The sequence below is a fragment of the Vombatus ursinus genome, unplaced genomic scaffold, assembly GCF_900497805.2.
Source record: "Vombatus ursinus unplaced genomic scaffold, bare-nosed wombat genome assembly UNPS02014786.1, whole genome shotgun sequence".
Classification (NCBI taxonomy): domain Eukaryota; kingdom Metazoa; phylum Chordata; class Mammalia; order Diprotodontia; family Vombatidae; genus Vombatus; species Vombatus ursinus.
This window is the reverse complement of record NW_020954564.1, coordinates 36717776-36744615: the sequence shown is the minus strand read 5'-3', so window position 1 is coordinate 36744615 and position 26840 is coordinate 36717776. Positions and strand designations below refer to the sequence as shown.

The following is a 26840-nucleotide window of genomic DNA, read 5'->3' as shown; positions in this document are numbered from 1 at the left end:
GGTTTCCTTCTACCTGTATGACTACCCCTTCTTTGTCTCTTTTGCTGGATAATCATAGATAGTATGCCCCTTAACTGTGGGTTGACCCTGAGGTTCCATCCTCGGTCCTCTTTCTCTCTCTCTCTCTCAACTAATCACTTGTCATGAATTCAATTATCATCTCTGCAGATGGCTCTCTGTTCTATAAATCCAGCCCTCATCTCTTTACTGAGCTTCAGTCCTATATAATCAATTGCTTTGACATTTAGAACTGGATATCCCATAGGGATCTCTAAAACAAAACTCATTATCTTTTCTCCAGAACCTACTTCTCTTCTGAACTCACTCACACCTGTCACGGGTACCCTTATGCTTTCATATATGCAGATTCATAGCCTCAGAATCCTCCTCCACTCCACATCTTCCATCAGTTGCCAAGTCTTGTTAATTCTATATCCATTGCACCTTTTTTGTGTCTTTTGTGTCTTTTCCCTTCTCTACACTCACATAGCCACCATTTTAGTTCAAGACTACATCACTTCTCACATGATCTATTACAATAGTCTTCTGTGCAATAGTTTATAATTGACTATAAAAGAAATAGTAGCAGGATATCAACTGGTCCCAGGACTCTTTCTACCTAAATGCCACTGGGAAAAAAAATAAAAATACTGAACAGTAAAATCATAAGATTAAATTAGAGATGGAAGTTATCTAGAATAGAATGTCAGAGTTGGTGGCAACCTTATATAATAGAATATAAAAAAGAATAGAAATTAAAGTCTAGCAGGTACTTAGAGGCTATCCAGTTTGACAATTTACTCATTTTAGAGGTGAGAAAACTGAGGCCCAGAGAAGTAAAGCAACATAATGAAAGTCATTCAGAAAGTTAACAGCAGAATTCAAGGCTATAACTTCCAGTTTAGGACTCCTTGTACTTAAGAAACAAGGAGAAACAGGTCATTTCAATTCCTTAGTGTTCCAAAGGCATATGAATATCAAACAGTGTTTGGTAAAGCTGTCCCCAAGGAATCATCATCATGGCATAAGGAATATGTTCATAAATCAAAAAGAAATAAGATCTTTTGGAATTCTCCAGGGGAAAAAAATGATCGTCTACCAAAATTTATTAAGCCCCATTCAGTCTATGGCATTTCTCTGGGACTGTTTCATGGTCTATTACTAAGGGGAAGGAAAAAAAAAAACCAAACAACCCTTTTGGAAACTTCATACTTTGGCTGACTAATTTGCCTATTCCATTCTCTTCTCAGCTTTTATCAGTAACATGTCCATATTTATGACATCTGGGTGTTAGAAAATGAATTGCCAACCCCTTTTTGCTCTAGAAAATAATAGCCACAGCCAGTGCCTGTCAGTGGGAGCTATCTTTTTTTACTGATACCACATTTTCTAACTGAGTGGCTCAGGCCCTGTTGTTGTGAGTTATAAAAGGACAAGATAATTTCCAAATTGTTGTGACAGGAGCCCTGCCTTTCCTAACAGGGTTTAATGGTGGTGTTTGTTTAACAGAGCAACTTAATTGGAAAAACTGAGAAGAAAGAGTCTGTGAGGTAGGCTGTATGGCACCTTAGAAACCATTCAGACTGGGGCAGTTTCTAACAATAAAATCACATTATCCTGTGAAGAATTATGCATTATATATTCTAGCCCCCTCATTTTGCTGATGTTGATGGGTGCTGAGGCACAGAAAGGTGAGAGTGACTTGACTAAGATCACACATCAAGTTAGTGGTAGAGACACAGCTAAGATTGAGGTCACCTACTTCCCACTCCACCATACATGTAAATATGGCCTCCCAGTTTGTGGGTTACTGGAAGATGGTTTTAGGACCCTTGAGAGATTAAAACTCACATTTTCTGAGCCCCAAAGTAGTCTGAAAAGTGTTCTGAAAGTAAATGAAAACATTAGCTTTTCTTTTAGATATCACTAAAGTTACGTGAGGCCTCCACCAAGATATGAGATCATGTGGCTTAGTATAGTACTGAACTTGAAGTCCAGGGACCTCCTACCTCAAATACTTAAATATTTACTAGCTATTTGATTACAGTTCATAGAATCATAAATGGGAGGTGGTGGAGAGGGATACCTTAGAGGTCATCTAACTCAACACCCTCATTTTATAGATGAGGAAACTGAGAATGTTACATTTGCTAATCAAGCAGGAGAAGAAAAAAAAAACACCTCAGATTAGTTTTCACCTCTTTCAAAGGGGATTATCTGGTGAAACTTTGATCTTTAGTATTGATTTGCATCTCAAAGGAGATGTGACCTCATCTGCAGCCAGTCCAGCTTCCATCCAGGGATTGTTCTCCCTTCAAACCCCACCCCCACTTGTATTAATCAGCAAGGAGAAAGCATCCCTGGACCAAGCTAACCCAACAGCAAGATCTCAGTGAAAGGACAAATGCTGATGAAAACCAATTTCTTATTAGAATCACTAAAAAGGTAGAAATGGGGTATTTGTTTTGCAAATAGAGCTACTGGATCACTGCAAATGTTACAGCTACTGTCACAGGGTATCAGCAGAAGCCACGAGAAGGTCTGGGGCTACCCAAAGTCCCCTCCTGTAAGCCTCTGAGGACTAGACTTACCAATGCAATTGAAGTACAGTTCCTTTCGACAGAAGAGAGAGCAGCCATCACCATTGATCTTATTCATATCATCACACTCTTCTCCTAGGTGTCTGTAGATAAAGATATAAAAGAGGAATTGGTCTAACAGAAGCAACTTGATAGACATAAGAGTACATAGTTTAATCCTCTCATTTTGCAGATAAGGAAAGCGCAGTCAGTAGAGGTATACTGATCTGGCCAAAGTTACAGTGCACTGCAATTCAAATATAGGTATTCAGACAATAAACCCAATTCTAGGTCCAGCATAACACACTGTCTAATCCACACTGAACTGGAAATTAAGATACCTTGTGCTATTCCTAGTTCCAAGACTTACGATAGTATATAATTAAATTAAATTATTTAAATATATATATATACACATAACACATGTACATGTACATATATAATATACATATACATATACACCCATCTGCCTCTAAGGGTCTTAGTGTTTTTATTTCCCCTACTAGATTGTAGTCATAATATCATAGTTCTGGAACTGGAAGGGACCTCTAGAGCCATCTAGGCCAACTCCTCACTTTACAGATGTGAAAAATGAAGCCCAAGGAAGTGACTTGTCCAAGGTCATGGATGTGGTAGTGGTCAGAGGTGGGATTTGAACCCTGGGCCTTGATTATAGATACTATAAGTACTGTAGATACTCTTTTCAGTCAACTTTGGTTCTTGTAGTTATCTCTGAGGAATCTGACAAAAAATTGGAATGCATTCCCATTCAGCCCACCATTTCTGACTATTTTTAATCATTCCAGAGTTTTCCAAATTACAAATGACCAAGGAGAATATAAGTTCCTTGAGGATGGACACTGTTTCCTCTTTGTTTTTGAAGCCTCAGTTCCTAGCATAGCAACTTATATAATATATACATAATAGGTGGTTAATAAGTGCATGTTCATTTCTTACAGCATAACAATATTCCATTACATTCATATACTATGATTTGTTCATCTATCTCCCAACTGATTAGCACTCCCTTAGTTTCCATTTCTTTGTCACTACAAAAAGAGCTACTACAAATATCTTATAAAAGATATAAAATCATATAAATATCACAAATGACTTTTTCCTCTTTCTTTGATCTCTTCCACATATAGACCTAGTAGTAGTATCACTGGGTCAAAGGGCATAAAAAGTTTAGTAACTTCGGGGACATAATTCCAAATGATTCTCCAGAATGACTAGACTAATTCATAGCTCCAATTAAACTTAATTCAATTTACTTTCATACTTCCTATTTCCCTTGAGTTTCCTCTTTTCTCTTCACCTCTCAAGATCTGTACGTGGTGGTTTTATCCAACAAAATCGTAAGTTCGGTTATAGGCCTCTCTGCTTTCCTTCAGTGGCTTCTTATATATTTTAAGCATTTAATAAATAGCTGTGTGACATTCGGTAAGTCACCTCCTGGTTTTCCTTCTCAGTAGAATGAGTGGGTTAGACTAGATGATTGATGTCAATGAATTTGCCACTCCCCTTTGCTTCCATCTTGTTTATTGAATTCTGATAGAATGGTATTGTGGGCTTTTGCCACTAAACTTTTTTCTTTTCCTCCTTAAGTGAATCCATCAGTTTCTCTTTTTCAGATTTCTACTTCATTTTCTATAAAAGTATTGTATTCCCAGTTAGTTCCATCTTTTTTCTGACTGGTAGAACCCAGAGGCCTTATGTTACTGTTGTTTCTATGATGAGATTCATGGCAGTTTTGAGCAGAATAGAACCTTACAAACCATATTATGATTATTATGAAATACCTAGGACTTTTTTTTTTTTAAGTTCCAAGTCAGACAGAACAGGATCAATGTTTTCTGAATTGACCAAGGAAGATAGAGAAAGAAGAGGTAATTGGAAGACTAGATAACTGGTATACATCTCAGAGATTGCTGATCCTTTGTCAAGATGGAATTCCCATCAATTGTTTGAATAATTTCCTATGAGACCTACTGCCTACTCTCTACCAGTCAGCTGGGATCCCTCATAGCGTGGTAGGAACTACAGAAGTTGTCTCTTACTCCACAGTTCATACTAGTAAATGCTCCTCATTCTGTAGAGTTATCTGAGCAGCAGGTAGATGGTTCCAATTAACACTAGAAGTAACTAGGGAAATTAGTATTGCTCTCCTCCCTTTTACAAATAGCCCTCATAGCTTTTCTTTAAGGAATGTGTTGGCTAGGTCTTCCCACTCTGTCTACCATGGGTTGAAAAGCTAGTTATACATGAACCCAGACTTGTGTTTCAAACTGTTATTGGTTCACTATGCTTAACACATATCATGCTAGTCAAGTAGGGATTATTTCAGTGTCGTTACCTACTTTGTGGACCTCATAGTGAAAGTTTTGTCTTGTTCTTATCATGGGCTAGCTTCTCCAATCCTAACGTGCAGGTCTACTGCTCATCTCCAATTCACATAAAAGGTATGTGTTCTATCCCTGAAATACATTGATATTTCATGGACAACTGAATTTGCTAGAGTATGTATTCCCTCCACTAAATAAAATCACAGTACCAGGTAGATGATCCTCATGAGTTGCTGCAGACCTATTGAACAAGACCTATTAAACAAGACATAATAACGTGGGATGGGTATGTGTGTCTATAGTTAGCATAAAAAAATCAATTTACTGGTTTGCTACAGATACAACTATAACTCTAGATATCAATGTATACATAAAAGATAGCATGACATTAGCTAAAGTGCTACATTTGGTGTTAGGAAGATATGAGTTCAAATTCTGCATCAGAAACTAGCTATGGGGCCCTGGGAAGGTCATTTTCCTTCTCTGTGCCTCAATTTTTTCACCTATAAAATGGGGGGGGTCAATATCCTCTAAGACCCCTTCCACCTCTAAATCTATAATCTTATGACCTAGGACTAAGGTGTCAAACATGCAGCCCACAATACTCCTGAGTGCAGCCCTAACGAAATTAAAATGTATTGGGGAAATAGTTAATAAAATATATAAAAATACAGTAAACACCATTAATTAATTAATTAATTAATGGGGGTCTAGTGGCCTCCATTTTGATTTGAGTTTGAAACCACTGACCTAGAAGTTATGTGACCATGAGCAAGATACTAAATGTCTCAATGTCCAAAATAGCTGTTTTAGACTATAAGTTACCCAAGTGACCCATCCATGCTGGTAGTAAATGGCAGAAAATGGATTTGAGTTCTCATTCTCTGCCTTAAAATTCATCAGAATGGCTCAAGATCTATATTGACTCATTTACTGTGATTAGAATTCCTCTTCAATAGTGGAGAAGGGTTGAGGGGAACCTCAGAAGTTCATCTAGTCCAAACCTCTCATTTTTCAGATGAAAAAAAAAATAAGGCCCATGATGGTTAGGTGTAAATAAATGATGGGACTGGGGTTAGAACCAAGTTTTCTGTTTTGACATCCAGAGTCCTTTGCATGGTACCATGTTGCTTCTCCTATAAGTTAGAATGAGCTTACATGATGTATTTTCAGGGCCATCAATAAATTCCATTCAGTTTTTCCACCAGAAAGAAAAAGATCTGAAGTCCAGTGAGCACATCAGTTTCTGTTATGCTTTTGAGTTCACAGAAACACCATTTCTTTACACAAGATACACTATTCTACTTACTTCTGTATGATTCCATCTCCACAGTAACCACTTCCATGTATATATGTAGCTGTGGGTGAAGGCTCACTCTCCTCTGTGCCAGAAATGGTGACAATTTGGTACTTATATGTACTGCCATGGTTCAGGTCACTGGGAAGAATAAAGAAGGAGATTAGAGACATGGGGAAGAAAAGGGAGGTCAGACTGGATTCAACCAGAGATGCTCTTTTTTTTCCCTTAAAATTTAGATGACCATTCAATTCCCCTATCAGCAGATTTCAGGGATATTTCACAAGGAATTGATTAAAAAAAAATTCAAGGCAAAACCCAACCACAATGTCCAAGTAGACAATCACATAATCTACAAATGAGGAAATATAAATCATAAGTAATCATTTGAAAAACTATTCAACCTCACTAATAACCAAAGAAATGAAAAACAAAAGAACCTTGGACTACCAACTCACATGCAACAAAATGGAAAAAAAAATTCTTAAAAATTACAAAGATAATGTGAGAAAATTATAAATGGAAACATTAGTGCATGATGGCAGAATTGTAAATCAGTAGAAATTTTTTTAATGAATTTGGCAAAAGTATCTTGCAAATACTACTGAAATTGTCATACACTTTGATATAAGAACAAAGAAAAGGTAACTTGATGTTATGGACATTCGCATATTGAAATTCATTTACTTAACATGTAAATAGTTAAATAAAGTTTAACTGGTTTGTTTGAAGTTTAAAGTTAGGTTTATATTAAACTGTTTTAAAGAATAAGAAGTATTAAGCATAGAATCATAGGATTTAGAATTGGATGTTATCTAGTCCAAACCATCTTATCTTTGCAGAAGCACCTGGGTAGTGAAGTGGCCAGAAAGCTAGACCTGGAGCCAGGAAAACCTGAGTTTCAATCTTGCCACAAGTGCTTATTAGCTGTGTGACCCTGGACAAGTCACTTAACCTCTGTCAACCTTAATTTCCTCATCCGTAAAATGGTGATAATACCATTACCCTGTCTCCAAGGGTTGTTATAAGGATGAGCTGAGTTGCCCAACTGGAACTGGCTAGCTGAGTCCCCAGTAGCATAGACTACTCACAGGTTGTGGTTTGTCCTTTGTTCTCGAAGAGGACCATGACATCAGGGAGATGATGACATGACTTGCAATTGACTTTCATTTGAATGAGGGAGGGCTGTGCAAAGTTACCAGCCTCACTTTCTCCTCCAGAGCCATCTGGGTCCAGTGGCCAGATACCAATCAGGATGCCCGGAGATGACCCAGGATGCAGTGCGAGACCTTGGCCCTTTTAAACTAAGGTCTTTTCAGGTTCTCACTTTGAGTGAGGCAATGCCCATTCAGTGAATAGGCCTCGTTAAGAAGTGAGCCAAGAGGGGCAGCTAGGTGGCGCAGTGGATAGAGAACTGGCCCTGAAGTCAGGAGGACCTGAGTTCAAATCCAGCCTCAGACCAAACACTTGACACTTACTAGCTGTGTGACCCTGGGCAAGTCACTTAACCCCAATTGCCTAAAAATAAAAATAAAAAAAGAAGTGAGCCAACGAATGGTTCCTTTAACCAAAAAAAAAAAAAAAATCAAACTGGGAGGGGAAGCCCCTCAGAGCTGCTGGCCAAAAGAGAAACAGCCAGGAGAGTCCAAAAACTAACCATTAAGTGGTGCTTGGGCAGGGATCTATTTTTGTCCAATCCATGAGCTCCAGAGTGAAATGGGTTTAAGGCTTGGTCTTTGAGAAAGAAATCTACACGGTAAATCCCAAGTTAACTAGGTAGGTTTGGGCCATCAAAGTTTATCTTCCTTTGGGCAGAACGCAGACAAGAGAGGAAAAGAGAGGAGGGGAGGAGAGGAGTCATAAGGCAGTATGTGATAATCATAGCACTGGCACAAAGTGAGCAGAGTCCAGAAGAGGGAGAATTTATGTCTTCCTAGGGTGATGTAAGGAGGCTATATGGAAGAGGTGACATAGGAATCATTTGGCTCTTGAAGGATAAGGAAGATCTCAGCTTCAGAAGGTAGTATTAGGGAGGTAATGGAGTCGAGGCAGAAGGAGCAACCTGAGCAAAAAATTAAAAAGGCAGAAAACCACATTGTGCTTTTCAGGAACCGAAGATAGACCAAACTGACTGGCAGGAAGAATATGTTGTAAAATGAATCAAGACCGATAAAGTTGGAAAGGTAGGTAGAGGCCAGATAGTGGACTGTCTTGACTGTCTTGGTAAGGGTTAATTCCATGACCTGTTGGGGCTTTCAAGTACTGAACTTAATTAATTATTTAATGAAGATGAATGGAGGTAGATATTTTTTCCACCTTCTCTTTCTTGTCACTTAGAAATGTGAACCAGGGTCCTCTCCCCACTTCCATTTTAAAACTTTGTTTTTATTTTTTTTCTTTAACCATTTTAATCTAGTTTTCTAAAACAGAAATTTAGAGGCTTACTTTTTTGGGGGGGGGCTTTGTTTTGGTTTTTGGCCATTCTAAGTCCCCCCTTTCTCATAATGAATCTCAAGCCATTTTTGGAACTCTTCACAATTGACCAGAGGACGAGTAAATGGTGTGTTCCTAGTAGGACAGACTAATCTTTTTGTCAGTGTGTTGACCAGATCCTATCCTGTCAAGGAACTAACCAAAGTGAGCCCAAAAGGATGCATGGTACTAGTGTCCTTTTCCTTTCATTGCCCTTCTGATCATAATGAGAGGAATTCAGGAAATAGATGACATCAATGGGAATATATTAAAATAAACTTAAAGAAAATATGTTTATGACTACTAGAGTTTCAGGGGACTCTGTTGAGAATTCTTTTTACTGTGTTGCATCCTACATCTTACATCTACTGCTGGAAGCATTTTATATTTACTATTGGATTGAAAAAGAGGCCAACTCATATTTGTCTTTATATTACCTACACCAACCTAAGGCTTTGTACGTGCTATTGTTGTTTTCAGTCTTTTCAAGTCATGTCCATCTTTTCATAACCCCACTTGGAGTTTTCTTGGCAAAGATACTGGAACAGTTGGCCATTTCCTTCTCCAGCTCATTTTACAGATGAGGAAACTGAGGCAGAGTTAAGTGACTGGACCAGGGTAACATAGCTGGTGAGTGTTTGAGGCAAGATTTGAACTCATGAAAATGAGTCTTCCTGATTCCAGGCCTAGGGCTCTATGGACTGTGTCCTCTAGCTGCCGTTGTACAAGTAGGCACCTAATAAATATCTGTTGAATTGCATTTAAGACCACAGCAGTGAACTGACAAAACCTATAAGGAATTGGTTCGTTAGAGAATTAACTCACCAATTTTCCATAACCAGACCACCACCTCACCCTATCCCTGTATTTCTCCTCTAGTCAATCACAAAAAGGTCTTATTCTTCTGTCATTTTTTCCCTTAAAAAGAAAAAAAAACTTTAAATGGCATGGGAAAATTGCGAAAAAGATAATGAAGAGAATTCCTGCCGAATTCCATCATGGGGGGATTTCATAAACAAAAGAAAGACGTCAAAAAACTCAAGTTCTTGGACTCATCTGTTATTTCAGCTGCCCTCAGATCTGGGGCTGTTTGGATAAGCCCAATGAGATAGCAGGTGCAGAGGCCGAATCAGTCTCTCGCTTCTCAGTGTAACAATGATTTGGTTTTTCAAGGGTGTGAAAGGACTCAAGTGGCGAAAACATCCTTTCTGGAAGAGATGGGTTTTGTCCCTACACTTTCCCTCACACAAGGTAAATGTATTAGAACTAGCATTGGTCTCATTTTTGTTTCATTGTCTTCCAGTTGTGTCTGACTCTTTGTGTTCCTGTTTGGGATTTTCTTGGCCAAGAGAGTGGAGTGGTTTTCTATTTCCATCTCCAACTCATTTTACAGATGAGGAAATTAAGGGAAACAGGATTAAGTGACTTGCCCAAGGTCACATAGCTAGAAAGTATCTAAGGCCAGATTTGAACTGAGGAAGATGAATCTTCCTGACTTCAGGTCCTACACTCTATCCACTGAGCTACCTAGCTTCCTTCAACACTTATATCAAATGCCACCTTTTACAGGAGGCCTTGCCTAGTCTCTTCAGTTGTTAATGCCTTCTGCTGTAACTTTATCTTTCACTTACGTCATATTTATTTATGTATATGTTGGTCATTTCCCCATTAGAATTTGAACTCCTTGAAGGCAGAAACTGTTTTTTGCTTTTAATTTCTATTCCAAGGGCATAGCACAGTGCCTAGCACATAGTAAGTGCTTAATAAATCCTCACTGATTGATGATTGTTGACTGACTGATGTCAAGCATCATCCAAAATTGTGCAATAACTAGTTTCACTATACTCTGGGAAGTTCGGATGATCGTTTGTATATGTTTATCTATTTGCATGTAGTATCCCCTTGGGAGAATGTAAATTCTTCAGATTGAAGGGTTGGCATTTTTTTTTCTTTATATCCCCAACATCTAGAAGAGAGTCTAGCTGCATATAGTAGGCATTTAATAAATGCTTGTTAGATTAGATTAAACTGGATCACCACATGGTGAAGAATTTTTTGGCCACAGAACTTCATGAAACTGTCTCCCAAGCCATAGAGGGGTTGTAATTTGATTTGGTTGAGTGCCCACAATAATAATTTTTTTTGAAATCCTGAAGTTGTATATATATATGTATGAATGTTTACAAGAGCCCTGAAATGTAAAGTTGACACAAAATATGCACTCAATAAATTCTTGAATTGTTGAATAGACAATCCAGTTCTGCCAATTGAGGTTCTAAGAATTCTCATTAAAAAAATAAATAAAGGGGTCCAAATCATATTTGTCTAAATCAACATCAAAGTTAGTCAGAAAAACAGCACATAAAGCATAGGCTTCCCTATCCCCAAGAACCAGGACTAAGAATTCAGTTCTTAGAAGGAGGTCGAGAAGATCTTTAAAGCCCCTACCAGTGGTTAGGACCTTTTTCATGGTTCATCGAAAAGAAGGATGTTATGTGTCAAGCTGTTCCTTTCAGCTGTTCCCAAAACCATCTGGAATGATTTATGCTGCTACTATGATTCCTCATTTCCTTCACCTCCCCCACCAACCCCCCTGCCAGAGTCAGTAACTGGGTCCTATTCATCCTTTCTTTGTAATCTTTCTGGTCCATCCCCTCCTTTCCATTCTCATCGCCATTACCCTAATGCAAAATTCTCAAACTTTTTGTTCTCAAAACCACTTTATATTCTTAAAATTCTTAAGGACCTCCAATGGAACCTTTATTTTATTTATAGCTTTTGTTCTACATATAGAGGCAACTAGGTGGTGCAGTGGATAAAGTGTTGGATTTGGAGTCAGGAAGACCTGAGTTCAAATTCTACCTTCAGATATTTACTAGCTGTGTGACTCTGGGCAAGTCACTTAACTTCTGTCTGCCTCATTTTCCTCTTCTCTAAAATAGAGATAATAATAGCATCTATTTCCCAACATTGTTGTAAGGATAAAATGAGATATTTGTAAAGTGCTTTGGAAACTTAAAGCTTTATATAAATGCCAGTTGTTGTTGTTGTTGTTGTTGTTACATCGGTTGAAATTTACCAGATTTCATAATATCATTATGAAAATAGTTTTGACCTTGCAGACTTTCTAAAAGGTTCTTGGAGACTCCCAAGAATTCCTAGACCCCACTTTGAAAACCTGCCTGACTTGTCTCTCACAAAAGCCTTCTAACAGGTCTTCCTTCCTCCAATCCATCGTAGGCGGGTGCCAGGTTAGTCTTCCTCAAGTACTACTTTCATCATATTGCTCCTGGCCTATGACGATTAGAAAAGGCCCTCTGCTGTTTACAGTATAAAGTTGGTAGTGCTCAGAAATGAACGTTCTAAAAGCTCTTTAATAATTCATTCTGAAGACATTTTCAGGATCTCGAAGGACTTCAGTGTTATCTTCAATATTACCAGTTATCAATGCACAGGAATATAAGTATAAAGTGTATAGCAGATTGAGTAGACCCTATGACATTTATGTGTGTGTATATATGTATGTATTCTAGAAAGGAACCTTTTGAGAGAAATTCCTCATATTATTCTATTTATTTAGGTAATGTTTTGCATCAGAGTGATTGCAGGAGGGGGAAAAAATCATCCAGTTATTTGAGCTTTCTGGTTTCATGAGTTCTGAAAAAAATATGACTTTACTGAATTATGAAATTTTAGGAGAGACAATGAAAAACTGAAGTATATCCAAATGAAGGCAACATGTGTGCTGAGACAACTTCAGCTCATAGAATGTAAGGGACAGTTGAAGGAACTGGGATTGCTTAGCTTGGCACATGGTAGATTTGAGAGGGTGGGAATGATCATTGTCTTTTGATCATAGGTCTCTCATGTGGAAAAGGGATTAGACTCATTCTTTATAGGTTTAAAGGGTTGGACTACAACCAATGAGTGGAATTTTTAAGGAGACAGACGTCAGTTCAATATTAGAACTTCCTAATAATTTGAACTATTTAACAACGACATGGACTGTTTATGGAAGAAGTGAGTTCCTTGTCACGAAAAATATCTGAGTAGAGTCTGAATGACCACTTGGCAAAGATGTTTAATAGTGAGTCATGCTTCTAGTAGGGATTTGAAAGAGATGGACAGTAAGGTTTCTTCAATGTTAAAAATTCTGTGCTTCTGATTTCCTGGCAATTAGCCTTCTCTCATCAGATGTTCCACTGCTTAACCTTCTTGAAAGAAAGTTTCTAGACATTTAACATGAATAATTGAAATTCTACCCACTTTGTTTCCTTCATATAACCTCCTCATCCAGTCTCTTTCTTTAAAATTTCCATCCTTTCTGTATTACTCTGAATTCACAAAGGACAACTTGATTTTCCTTGCTGTTCATTCAGTTCAGATAACTGTTATTCATTGAGAATGGGCCTATAATTCTGCTATAGTCATTTATAGAATCTTAGAGTGTTAGGACTGGAAAGGACCTTAGAGATTCTGTAGTCCAACTTTTCTCATTTTACAGATGAGGAAATTGAGGAAGAGAGAGAAGAAATACCTTGTCTAAGGTCATAGACTAAGCTGGTACTAGAACTAAGATTCATGGCTATAGGCATTTTCCCCCCTTGACTTAAGGACCCTATTGAACTAAAGCATCACTTTTTTGATTAGCATTTGGGAAGGAAGATTTGGTGAGACATTTGTCCTATAGGGGAAAGCACATCCAAAAGGGGAGCCAGCAGACTTGAATTCCTGGCCTCACTCTGCTATTAACTCTATGTATGACCCTGTGCAAGCTGTTTCATTTCCCTCGACCATAATGTGTACACAGTGTAATGTTCACATTTGTTCTACTTCTTCCCTGTGAAGTAATATGGAGGTAATATAGGGATAAGAACACTGGAAGAGATGTCCAGGAGACCTCACTCCCAAGTGCTGTTACCGCATGTCATTTCTGCTCTCTGGGTTTTAATTTTTTTTCTCCTCCACTATAACATGAGGCAATTAAGCAAAATGAAACTTAAAGGTCTTTGTATTTGTAGTTCTAACATTCTATAGTCTATTTCCATAATCTACATACTGAGGTACCTTGCAGATCTCATATACTAAGCTCCCTCTCAGCAATCAAATTCTAGGATCCCAGTGCATAGGAGGTAGTGTACTGTCATAGGACATAACCAGCCTATAACAGTTGGAGACCATAGCCTGCCTGTCTCCATGCTCGCCTTCTCACAACCAAAATTCAAGTCATCAGTCAGAAGCTTCCAATCTGTTTCACTTTGGGTGTTCCAATTATTAAGGCAAAGCTGTGATCTTTGAATTCTCTTGCCAAGAAGAAATCTTTGTTTGTGCAAATCGGCCTTTGTCTTGCAACATCATGTTCTGTTATTTCTTCTGTAGACCACAGGGAGATCCAACCCATGAACTGGATGAAATGGAAGGAAAAATGAGAAGTCTAGAGGAGTTGGGCATCTGTACCCCGTCACATTGTCAGTGGAACACAGCTTAGTCTCTGACAGGTAACATGAGACTTGCTCTTTCCTTCTTGTCCACTCCCTCTCCTCACTTCCTATAAGGGTCCATGCTTTGAAAGTAACAGACATATACATGTGACTGATTAACTCCAGCAGGCCTTGATATAATTGTCCAAAGATTTGCCCTGGTACCAATTTAAAACACAGTAGCAAATTTAATAAAACAAACAGTTTGCAGCCAAGGCCTTTGTTATTCTGTTTTAATCATCTTTTACCACCAATTGAAATAATTTTCTCCTTTCTTGGTGAAATGAAATAAGATATGGGTGGGGGTGGGGGGAGTGTAAAATGATGGAACAATGTGGAAATTATAAAGGGTCTGTATCTGTAGTTATGAATTAGAAGGCATGCAAACAGTGGCCCTAAGGTTTAGAAGGGTATTCGTGTCAGGAAAAGATCTGAAGGGAGACCATTTACAGGTTAAGAGAACTCCACCTGGATAACATTAAAGATGAAAAAAAATGACAAGGAACTCTTGTTTTTCCTGAATACAACTGGAATAGATGTGTGACAGCTTCTCCAAACATTCCCCTCATGATGGACACTTCTCCTGATTACAGAGCACGGACTGACCCATTACCAAGGACTCTGGGAGCCAAAACACCAGATATAGTTCATGGTAAACAAGTGAAGTAGTGTGAAAATCAAGTCCAAGATGGGGCCAACAGCCTAGTGGAGGAGAACAGTGACAACCTGTCATGGAGAGACACTAACTTAACACAGTTGTTGGTGATTGCTGGCCAGTCAGGGAAACAATTCTCTTGTTTGATTGTAGCTGTTCTGGGTGGCCAGAGATTTTATTACTGGCAGAGGGCGAGCCCAACAGCGTTTTAAAATTTGGCAACACATCTAAAAGTGTTTGGGGGTTGTTTTTATTTTTCTCCCCCCTGCTAACGTTTTGGGTTCGGTGAAACCCAGAGTACAGGCAGGGTAGTACGTTTCCCCTTAATTCTTAAACCCATGTGCGCTTTAAGAAAATTTGATCCGTATGTTTCTGATTCATTTACACTTAACTCATCAAAATGCTGTTTTGTAAGAGCTATTTGATGTCCAAGAAGTCTTATGAGCCCTTTTGTAAGCCTTACTTCTTAGAAGCAGGAAGTCACGTTCCTGATGAGAGGAGCAAGAACTTGAACCTGAAAGGTTCAATTTGTTTTGAAAAGAAGGGTCGAGGAGAGTCACGTGAGGCTTTAGGTTCTGCCAAATGGGATCCCTCATTTCCTTTGCACTTTCTCCTACAACTGCAACGATGCTGCTAATGACAAATCTCTCTGAGTTCACTTACAGAAACAAGAGATCTCCAAGATAGTGAGAGGATAAAAATACCCCAAACAAGAAAGGCTTACATTTTTGGAGCTAACACTTTATGGTTTCCCAGGCATACTCCTTATAACTCCACATTTACCTTTAAGGTAGATAGGTAATGTCTCCCTAGTCCCATTTTGCAGATGGAAGCCCCTCCACGACGGGGACTATTTAAGGTTTATTTTGGGGATCACGGTGTTTATCACCAGTTGGCACAAACTAGGTACTTCACAAATGTTTACTGACTGATTAAGAAGTGAGTCAAGGGATGGCCCCTTTAATAAAAAGAAAAAAATCAAACTGGGAGGGAAAGACCCTGCTGGTCAAAAGAGAAACAGTTACCATTTGCATTCACTCTGAGCCAGGAGGGCCCAAAAAATAGCCATTAAGTGGTGCTTATGCAGGGCAGGGACCTATTGTTGTCCAATCCAAGAGATCCAGAGTGAATTTGGCTTTAGGCTTGGTCTTTGAGAAAGAAATCTAGCCAGTAAACCCCAAGTTAACTAGGTAGCTTTTGGCCATCAAAATTTACCTTCCTTTGGGCAGAACATCCTCAGGGGAGAGGAGAGGAGAGGAGAAGAGAGAAGCTGAGTTGCCCAACTGGAACTGGCCAGCTGGGTCCCCTTTGGGACAGCTTGGACTACTCACAGGTTGTGGTTTGTCCTTTGTTCTTGAAGAGGACCATGACATCAGGGAGACAATGACCAGACTTGCATTTGACTTTGATTTGAGTGAGGGAAGGCTGTGCAAAGTCACCAGCCTCACTTCCTCCTCCAACACCATCTTAAACTTCTTAAAGAGGCTTATTCACTGCATTGCCTCACTCAAAGTGAGAACCTGAAAAGACCTTAGCTTAAAAGGGCCACAGTCTCCCACTACATCCTGGGTCATCTCTAATCATCCTTATCAATAGCCACTGGACCCAAATGGCTCTGGAGGAGAAAGTGAGGCTGATGACTTTGCCCAGCCCTCCCTCACTCAAATCAAAATCAATTGCAAGTTATATCATCGTCTCCCTGATGTTGTGGTTCTCTTCGAGAATGAAGGACAAAACACAATCATAACTGACTGATTGATGAGGGGCTGCCTAGCCCATAGGAGGTGCAGACACTTTAGGAATTCTTTCTGCCTGAAACTTTTCTGAGATGGGCTTTGTGCATAATTAACTTGGCTTTAGAATAGTTTGGCTTTGCTTTAGAGAGGTGGCTTTCAAACTTCTCAATTCAGAGGATATTTGGATGTGAGCAAAAAAAAACCCCATTGGCCAACTACCCCTGCTCTCTACTACTTCCTATTATAAAGAGAAACATAACAACAGAAAAATCCTCACCAGAATGAACAAGAAGGCTGGTATTGCTTTGGATGAAACATCAATGAGAAGATGCCTGGCATTTATTAAAGACCACATGTAAATTATTAATTCAGGCTAGAAACCGGAGTATAAACCTTGTCATGCTGTAGATATTATACTTCAGGAGACTAGACTACAGACCACCTGGAGGACCCTTTCAGGACACCAGTGAACCTTGGACCACACTTTGAGAATCAATGAAAGAAAAAAATAAAATCAGCTGCTCACATCCATACCTGGAAGAGAAGAAGATAATGACCTGCAGAGCCTGGGAAATTCACTATAAAGCTGTCTTTACAAGACCATAGCTGTGGAACCACTTTATAATAGAGCTAGGTTAGGGGTAGTACAATATTGTTAAAAGACCACTGGACTTGGAGTCAATAGACCTGAGCTCAAAACCTGGTTCTAACACACAATCTATGCAAAGTTATGGTAAGGGTTCAGTGCATGTTAAGCTACCTCAGATTCTAAAAGGTTGTCTTGGATTAGGTTTTAGAGTAACCAAGGAAAATGAATGCCTCCTAAATTTCAGCTTGCCTTAAAGATTTTGTTAGAGCTGTTCTGACCACTGGCTAATCAGACAGGCTCAGACATCTGCTCTATAATGTTTTTCAAGACATAAATCATTCTTCCTACATGTTGCTTAAGTATGAAAGTCAATCCGTGGAGAACCTGTGCCATAGCTTAAACAGAGAATCAGTCAGTCAGTCAATAATCATTAATTCAGCACTTATGTGTGTGTCAGGTACTGTTCTAAGACATATAAAGAAAAGATAAAAATAGTCCCTGCCCTCAAGAAGCTGACATTCTAGCAGGGAAGGCAACATGTAAATAATGAGATACATATAAGATAAAAATATGGTAGATGAAGATAATCCAAAATGGGGAAATATTAGAAGCTGAGGAGATAGAGAAAAACCACCTGGAGAAGGTAGGCTTTGCACTGAGTCTTGAAGGAAGCCTAGGAAATGGCATAGAAGAATGTTATGGCTGAAAAAGCATCATCTACTCCATGAAGACCCTCATTTTACAGATAAGAAAAAAAAGACTCAGGGAAGGAAGTAACTTTGTTCAAATTCACAGAAACAGTTGATGACAGAGTCAAGACTAGATCCTACATCTCCTGTCTTGTTTCCAACATACTGTAGTAGGTATCCTTTTTCTCAATTCTACTAACCTCTGTCTTGGTACTTTTAATTGTATGAGTAAGTCTGTAACTGAGGCTCAAGTAGGACAAAAGTTAGAATATCTTGGATTATGTATGTGTGTGTGTGTGTGTGTGTGTGTGTGTGTGTGTACATGCATGCCCCTGTCTTTTTGTGTATATTTGTCTGTCTATGTGTGGAAGGACTAGGGAAAAAAGTTGAGTATGTACGCTTTTAGGTGTGTCTGCTACAAAGAACAAACTCAATTTTTAAAAATGGAGTAATCATAATAATGATAATCCCTCATATTTGTATAACCCTAGAGTGTCTCTTCAGAGGAAAAAAATAAAATCCTCTGTCATATTTGCTTCTTCCTGCAGTCTGATGATTTTACTGTTTCATTACATATTGTAAAATTCTGAAAATCCCATGGAGACCCTTCCCAATGTGAAGAGCAAAAGAAAGTGATTTTTGTGTACCAGCTTTGTCATAACACTGCTATTCACCTGTGTGTCCTTGGAAAAGTCCCCTAACTTTTCTGAGACTCATTTCCCTCAACTGTAAAAGGAGCGGGCTAGATTCCATGGTAGCTCTAATATAATTTTCAGCTTTCAATCCTATGACTACTCCTTTCAAAACTGATTATAAATGGATTTCATTTACTGTTATCCAATATGTAATGGTTCTATTGATATTTTGTGCTTGGTCCATTTATTAATTCATTCAAATAGACAAACTCACATAGAAAGTAGAAAGAGAGGGTAAGAGCCAAAGTCAAGTCCACTTTACCAAACTACAGGTAAACAGGGTGAGATATAAATAGCTCAATTTATACCAATAAAGCCTTCCCTTATTATACATTATTTCTCTTCCCATACATTATGGTTTAGCCAAACTTGAGCTCGTCTTATCTCTCCTCTCCTGACTTCTCTTTTCCTTTTTTCCAATCCCTTTCAAGTCCTTTCCTTCCTTCCTTCCTTCCTTCCTTACTGCCTTCTTTCTATCTTCCTCCCTTCTTTTCCCCTCCCTTCCCTTTCCTTTCTTTCCCCTCCTAGTGTAAAGAGGAACAAGCAGAGTCAGAAATGTTCAGGATATTTTGTCCTTTGTGATGATTTCTGAAGTGAAAATCTGAGGATTTATTTGGAAATAAAGGTGATACAAAAACAAGATATAAATAATGTTTTAAAAAAGATAATAAATGAAAGGAAAATCTAAGGATCCTTTTAGACTAAATAATAAGCTTGCAGCAGTATCTACCATGGAGCTGGGTTTGGGAACTTTGTTGAGAGACAGCTTGATTGATTCTGTGTTTGCCACTGAAAACACAGAAGACAAGAAGTTAGGACATTTGAAATTTGTTCCTGGCATTGATCCTAGGCAAATTGTCTGTGTGACTTTGAGTAGGTCATATCACCTTTTTGGGCCTCAGTTTCTTCATCTGTCAAATGATGGAATAGTACTAAATATAGTCATACATAATCAGAGATGGATAGGTCTTTAGAGATCATCTAATCTAATGCTCCTTATTTGATTGATGAGGGAACTGATGATTACCAACTTTCCTTTAGAGAGACTTCTATATTTTAATCTTAAGGAGTAACAGACTGACCCATGCACACAGATAAAGAGGCTCAGTATTTTCCTCTAATACCACAAAAGATAGTCCTTCACCCTTTAAGGATATTAATAGCTTTTGCCATAGAAAGTGGTTTGAGAAATCTGTCAGTTTAACTGATCCCTTTTGCTCTCCCTAATGTTCCTGAAAATCATATTTCATCATGAGAGGTACTTGGCCTGAAACAGACAAGGGGGAGGAAGAGATGAGGTTGCCCAGCTTCTAGAAATAAAGTGAAATTGACTTAACAATATTTTGTGTCTGGTCAACATGGCATTAATTCTGGCTCTAAGAATATCAGCTATCACTTATGATGTATAACATCCATTCTTGGGTCTGGCAGTATTTCAGAAATCAGTAGTGATTTTATTGGATAGATGTGGGGGGGAGGGACAGGGAGTTGGGAGGCACTCAGGAATGGATCCAGCTCAAATCATGGATATCAGCAACATGTTACTGGAAACTACACTGGTTCTAAAATGTTTAGACTTCCTCAAGGCATCCTCCTTATAATCTTGGTGAATTTTTTAAAAAAGAATAATAGTTTACCTTTCTCCCTCATTTTCATCACTATGTTGTTTCTTAGAAGGAGCAAAGTCTGGCTTTCAAGTCCACTACTTGATTTCTCCTAAAGTCTGCTGTGGGATAAGACTTTCTTGTTTTTTTCCTAAAGGATAAAACTAGGAACCATGGATAAAAACTGTAGAGAATAGTTTAACTCTATAGAAAGGGTATAATTCCTATCATTTAGAACTGTTCAAAGGTAGACATGTTGAAAGATGGTGGGTTCTTCCTCACTGGAAATCTTCAAGCATAGGCTGGATGACTACTTATCAGAGACATAGAAAGCTCATGTGCCATGGTGGCAGTGGGAAGGGGTCAGAGGCTACATGGGAGAGAAACACAGTTATTGAACTAGAAAAAAGAACTGTTCCCAGAAGGAAAATCAGTTCACTGATTGTGTGGCCTCTGGACTACGGAACTTCTACAAGTACAGGAATGTTCTTTGGCTCTGATACATCCAAGGACTCTAATTTCCAGGACTGTGTAAGGATCTATGTTTCTGTGGGCCAACCCCAGGCAAAACAAACAAACAAAAATCATTCCCCTCAGTGCAAAAGTGTGATACAGCTAACCAGGGAAACAAAAGCTCCCCTGCTTGACTCTTCAGCCAGAGCCACAAGGAACTGGCTGTGTAACAGAGCAGGGAGGCATCCATTTATTCCAGAGGCATGTGGGTAGGTCACAGGAGCTGATGCATGGTCTGGTGGTCTGAGTTCACCACTGGAGTCAGGAAGAGATGAGTTCTAATCCTAGTTTAGCTGCTGACTGTTCCTAGAGGTTTGGCCAAATTGTTTGTACTTCTCAGATTTAGATTTCATCTCTTTATTAAAAGAGATTGTGAGTGAATGAAATGTGCATATTATGTAACTCATTGCATAATTCTCCAGAGGAGTCCAAGGGCAAATCAGGCTCCCCGGGGATATCTATTCATTTTTTCATTCATTCATTCATTTGTTCATTCATTCGTTCTTTACATATAGGCCTTGTCCTCAGCTCCAGGAACAAAAAGATCACTGGCACAGACTCTGCTATCAAGGAAATTATAATCAAATGGCAGAAAGAATAACAAAAAGAATATACATAGCCATAAAACAAAGACAAGAACCAACATACTAGCATACAAGGCAGAGAGAAAAAGACAAAGGAGGAATCCAGGCAGAGTGCTATGAGAAATTTAAATAGGAAATAATTATTTTTGCTAGAGTGAGTCAAGGAAAACTTCAAGAGCAGATAGCCTGAATGTACATCAATAAACGGAAAAGGAAGTGAATAGGGAGTCAAGTTTCAGGCAAGGTGTAAGGTATGAATAATGGCAAGGAAACAGAAGAGAGTAGGAAAAGATCAGGTAATGAGAATTAGTTCAGTTTAATTGGAATGTAAAATAGGATGAGAGAAATCTGAAAAGAGAGGTGGACGGTAGATTGTGCTGGGCCTTCAAAGCACAGGATGATGCGCACACTCATACACTCACATCTATACACATCCACCCACACACCCACACCCACCCACACACACACACTCTCTCTCTCTTTCTCTCTCTCTCTCTCTCACACACACACACACACACACACATACCCACACACCCACACTATACATATATGTGTGTATACATACCTGTATTCATATATGCATATCTATGCATGTTACAATGCACTGTGTATACATATATGTGTATATGTGTGTGTATACATATATATATATATATATATATACACATTCATACAATGTATTCATGCTTTTGTAAATATACATGGATGTGTATGTGTGTGTATATCCTTAATGTCTAATATAGTGACTGGCACTTAGAAGGTGCTTTATGGCTTGATCTGGTAGGCACTGAGAGGCTATGGAGGCTTTAGGCTCAAACAATTACTTAATCAGAGGAACACATTAAGAACATGAATTGGGCAGCAGTGTGAAAGGTGGGCAGGATGGATTCAAGGGTAAATAGTTTAACAGACTTAAGGGAAGAAGATCAGTTAGGAGGCTATTAGCAATAGTCTAAGCAAGAAGAGAGCTATGCTTGAACAAGAGTAGTTGTGATGAGAAAAAGTGAAAAATGTGAGACCTGTTGCAGGGGCACAAATATGTACCTTAGGATTTAGAGCAGGGAGGGAATTATTGTAGTAAAGTTTATACAGTTTATGCTGATTAAGGAAAATGAGGTCCAGAGAGGTGAATTAAGGTTAAATTACTTGTCCATATTTGCACATTAAGCTGCATGGAAAGAACAGGCTATGAAAATGCCAGATTAAACCAGGCATCTTAACTCTAATAGTTACCCAAATGAGACAAATGACAAAAGTTGACAAACAACTGGGTATTAGAAGTGAGGGAATGAGAAGAGTAAAAGATGATCTCAAGGCTATGAGCCTAGGTAACTGGAGAAATGATGGTGAAATTAGCAGGTAGAGAGAAGCTAGAAGGAAATGCTAGCTCTGGGAGAAAGAGGATGAGTTCAGTGTTGGACAAGTATCATATTTTTCCCTGAAATTCCCAGGGGCTGAGGAATAAAAAATGGTATCTGTCACTTAGGACATTTCAAAAGAGTATTAATTTTTCAACAATTAGAGCTGAATTCCATTCCCTTCATTGGAGAGGTGGAGGACTATGGGTATGAAATGTTGTATGTAATGTCAGACACAGTCAATGTATTGGTTGGTTTTGTGGAACTTTTTTTTTCCTTTTTAAAATCTTTGTTATCAGGTAAAGCTATCTGACAAGGAAAGCATCTATTTAGAAATGCATATAAAATAAAAACAGAAGGAAGCATCAACAAATCTTATTTAAAAATGAAATTAAAGGCAGTGGTAGGCCATGTGATCCTAAACTCTCCTAAACTCTCATACACATAGATCCTATTAGTATTTCTCAATCAGTCAAAAAGCAATTATTAAGCATATACTACATATAATTGTGTTAAGTGTTGGGGATACAGAGCAAATAAAATAAAAAGTCCCTGCCACCAAGGAGCTTATATTCTAGTGGGGAAGATGACATGAGTATAAATAAGTAAATACAAGGTCCATAAAGAGGGCAAGATATTAGCCTAGGGAAAGAAGCAAGAAGATCCTCACTGTTCTATTTGACTTTGGAGATGATGGCTCTTCTGGGTGATAATTTTCCTAGTTATATTTGTCTACATACTTCTGAGGAAGATACCCATTCCCTTTCTGAGGTAGCTAGTGGTATAGTGGAAGGAGCACCAGACCTGGAATCAGGAAGGCTTGGGTTCAAATTCAACCTCAGACGTTTACTATGTGACCCTGGACAAATCATTTAAACTTGGTTTGTCTTAGTTACTCCAACTATAAAATGGAGATGATAATGGCACCTACCTAGCCACAGGATTTCCATGAGGATAATACTTGTTAAAAGCACTTATCTCTTCCCCTTGCCTCTTCAAATATTTCAGTTGTATTCCCTGTATATGAAGACTCATTTAACCCCCTTCCCCAAAGAGAGAATATGTTTCATCTCTCCCCTCTGACAATGCCCTTCTCTGCCTTAATGAGAGCCCCTCTTTCAAGGGAAAAAAGGTCTGGATTTCTTCCTACACTTCCTGCCTCCCTCACAGAAAATCAAAATCTGATTCCTTGAAGTTTCCAAATGGTGACCATGGGAGTTTCTTCCTCCAGCGTCACACCTTGGTGAACAATTTCTTGCACAGATAACTGAAGGAATAAATATTTTCATTAGAGGGAAAAATGAAGGAAAAGGTCAGAGGGAATCATGGGATGCAATGGGAGACTTGGGGAGGAAAGAAAAGCATTTCATTTTTTCTTCTCTCTCTCCTTAAAATGTCTTTATATAGAACTTGTGTGAGCGCCAGTTTATTCGATACGGAAAAAATGTGAGAGCAGTTTTATATATACACACACATACACATACAAAAGGTATTTGTGTTGGGGTTTACAACTCAAATTACCAAGAGATAAAAAAGCTGGAATGCTTGATCTCTTTGGAATGCCGAGTTTCATTTATTTGGAGATTTAAAGAACAATCCAGATGAGGAGCCAAGAGGAGCTCAGAGATTTTGAATGTGCTATCCATGACCAAACACAGATAAAGATGAGAGAAAGAAATTCCTTGGGGTTGAAGGGCCACATAAGTATATCTCTGTGTAGTGGTGTTTTGGGGAGGAAATGGAATAGCCTTCAGTTTCAAATCATTAAACATAAATCATTAGAGCCAGAAGGGATCATGGAATCAAGGGAGGGGTCTTAGAACATAGAACAGAAGAACAAAAAGCACCAAATAGTAGAGATCAAAGTGGCCTTAGAACATGGATTGTAGAGCAGGAAGGGATAAAAGATATGTAGAACTCATCTAGTTCAACTCCTCAATTATACAGATGAGAAAGACAAGGCCTAACAAGATGAAGCGACTTGTTCATGGTTATGCAAGACTAGAATTCAGGTTGCCAGGGCCTCTAATGCTATGGCAAGACCCCATATTCCATAGAAGAGCTTCACTACTGCATCCTGGTATCCTTGAATTGTTACCATAAACTCCTTACTGTCTTGCCTGCCCTATGACCTCTGCTGGAACTTAAGACCAAAAACTCTTTCCCAAGGGATCCAGTTGATCACAATGATTTTACTTGCCACACCCTCTGTATGAGGTCCTGCTGGCCATAGGCTAGAAGCTCATAAAGGACTGGGTCACTTTCCAGCTTTCCCAACTGTCTCTCTTACTTGATGACTTGGACAGGAGTCCTGTCCCCTGGACATTCCTTCACAGAGCCCCTGTGAAACAGAGCTTATTAAAACTGCAATGATGTTCCACACATTTTGGCGTCACTTTGAGAGGAACTGGGATGACCCTTTCTACAAAGTGCTTTCTACTCCTGGCACAAAAGGACTTCAGGTTTGGCCTCACACTGCTCCAAGGAGGCCAAGGAACCAAGACTGGGGACTTAATGTAACTAGTGTATTGAAATAAAACAAGGATATGAAAATCATACACCCCAAAACAAACTTCAGGTTTCTGCCAAACAAGTCTCCACACTGTCCTCAAACACATTATACTCACTCTCCCCTGTTTGTCCTTGCTCATGATGTTTCTTCTGCCAGGAAGGGCCTCTTCTGTCTTAGCTGCCTGTCCCAAGCCTTCTCATCTTTAATAGGGTATGATTTAAAGCTGGAAGATGTCACCTAGTCCAATTCTCTCATTTCACAGACGAGGAAACTGAGGCCAGGGGAGCAGACGTGACTTGTCCAAGGTCAAGGACAAAGCCAGCAGAGAACTTTTCTAGAGATAGAAACCCTATCTACCTAGATCAATGGATATTAAATAGCAGATCAGGGATTCAACTCAGGCCCTCTCACCTCTTGTCCAATTCAAGATTCACCTTCTCTCTGAGTTATCCACAACTGTTCAAACACAATGTAAAATAACAACTCCTGCTCCCCATCCACCAGAGAATCCCCCAGACTCAAAACTGTAAAGGGCTATAGAAGTCATCCAGTCCAACTCATACATGAATAGAAATACTTCTGGCATCCCTATGAAAAAGTCACCCAGCTGCCGCTTGTAGATCTCCAGTACAGGTGAACTCACATTCTGAGGTAACCCGTTCCTTTTCTGATTACTTTTCACTGTTAGGCTATTTCCCCTTCCTTCAAGCCAAAATTAGTATCCCAGTAACTTCTAATTTTGTCTTCTAAAGTCAAACAGAAAAAGGAGGAGGCAGCATGGTACACAAGAAAGAACACTGACTGGGCACGAGAATTCTTAGATTAAAATCCTTACTCTTTATGTGACCTTGGGCAATTCACTTCACTTCTGTTTCCTCATTGGGGGTTGGGGGGGGAAGGGGATCTGATTATTTCTAAGTTATCTTTCAGTCAAAAATCCTATAATTCTAAGTCTAATCTCTTTTCCATTATCACTCAAAAATTTGAAGATAATTGCTTTGTCCCTCAAAATCTTCCTTCCTTAAAGTCAAATACTCCCAGTTCTTTTAAACAATTATTGAATGGCAGTTTCCAAGACCATGACCCCTTTTTCCTCTGAATTTCCATGGTATTTAATGTCATCCATCATTTAAATGGCATTTATTATATATTGTCTTCTATTTCTTTTATACATTTGATATAATTTAGTTTCATTTTACATATCCATCTGTCACATATTTATATTATATATACACACAAATATATACACATGTGTATATATGTGCATATATGTATATATGCATAGACACATAATACATGTATAGGTTTATATGTACATGTATACATATATGTATATGTATGTATGTGTGTATATACACACATACACTTATTTATTTATTCATAAAACCACACATGTATACACATATTACAACTAATTTGTAAGCTCCTTAGAGACAGGGACAACACCTGACACTGCTTTTTATCTTCAAGACCTAGTACACATCCTCAAATATAAGAGATATTTAATAAATATTTGTTAGTTGATGATTAAACTGTTGTTGATGGTTTACCCTTCAGGTGACTACCTAGAACCCTGTTTGCTAGAAAAGTGAAATTTGGTATGACAGATTCATCTCACATCACATCCAAGTATGTTTAATTATTGAGGTATCTTTATGTTCTGGAAACCACTAAGAGACTGATTTCAGCTAAATATAAGGAAGAATTTTGTAAACATCAAGATGGGGCTGAA

At 38.7% G+C, this 26840-nt stretch overlaps 1 protein-coding gene across 1 annotated transcript in view; it reads right to left on the bottom strand.

The window, feature by feature from the left end:
• LOC114046870 (pappalysin-1-like) overlaps positions 1 to 26840 on the bottom strand; it is a 280259-nt gene that overhangs the window by 138822 nt on the left and 114597 nt on the right. Inside the window, exons 8-9 of the mRNA XM_027867446.1 lie at positions 6234 to 6362; positions 2592 to 2683 (exon numbers count right to left, since the gene is read on the bottom strand). Of these exons, the coding sequence (XP_027723247.1) occupies positions 2592 to 2683; positions 6234 to 6362 (221 nt within the window). The remainder of the gene's footprint in view (positions 1 to 2591; positions 2684 to 6233; positions 6363 to 26840) is intronic.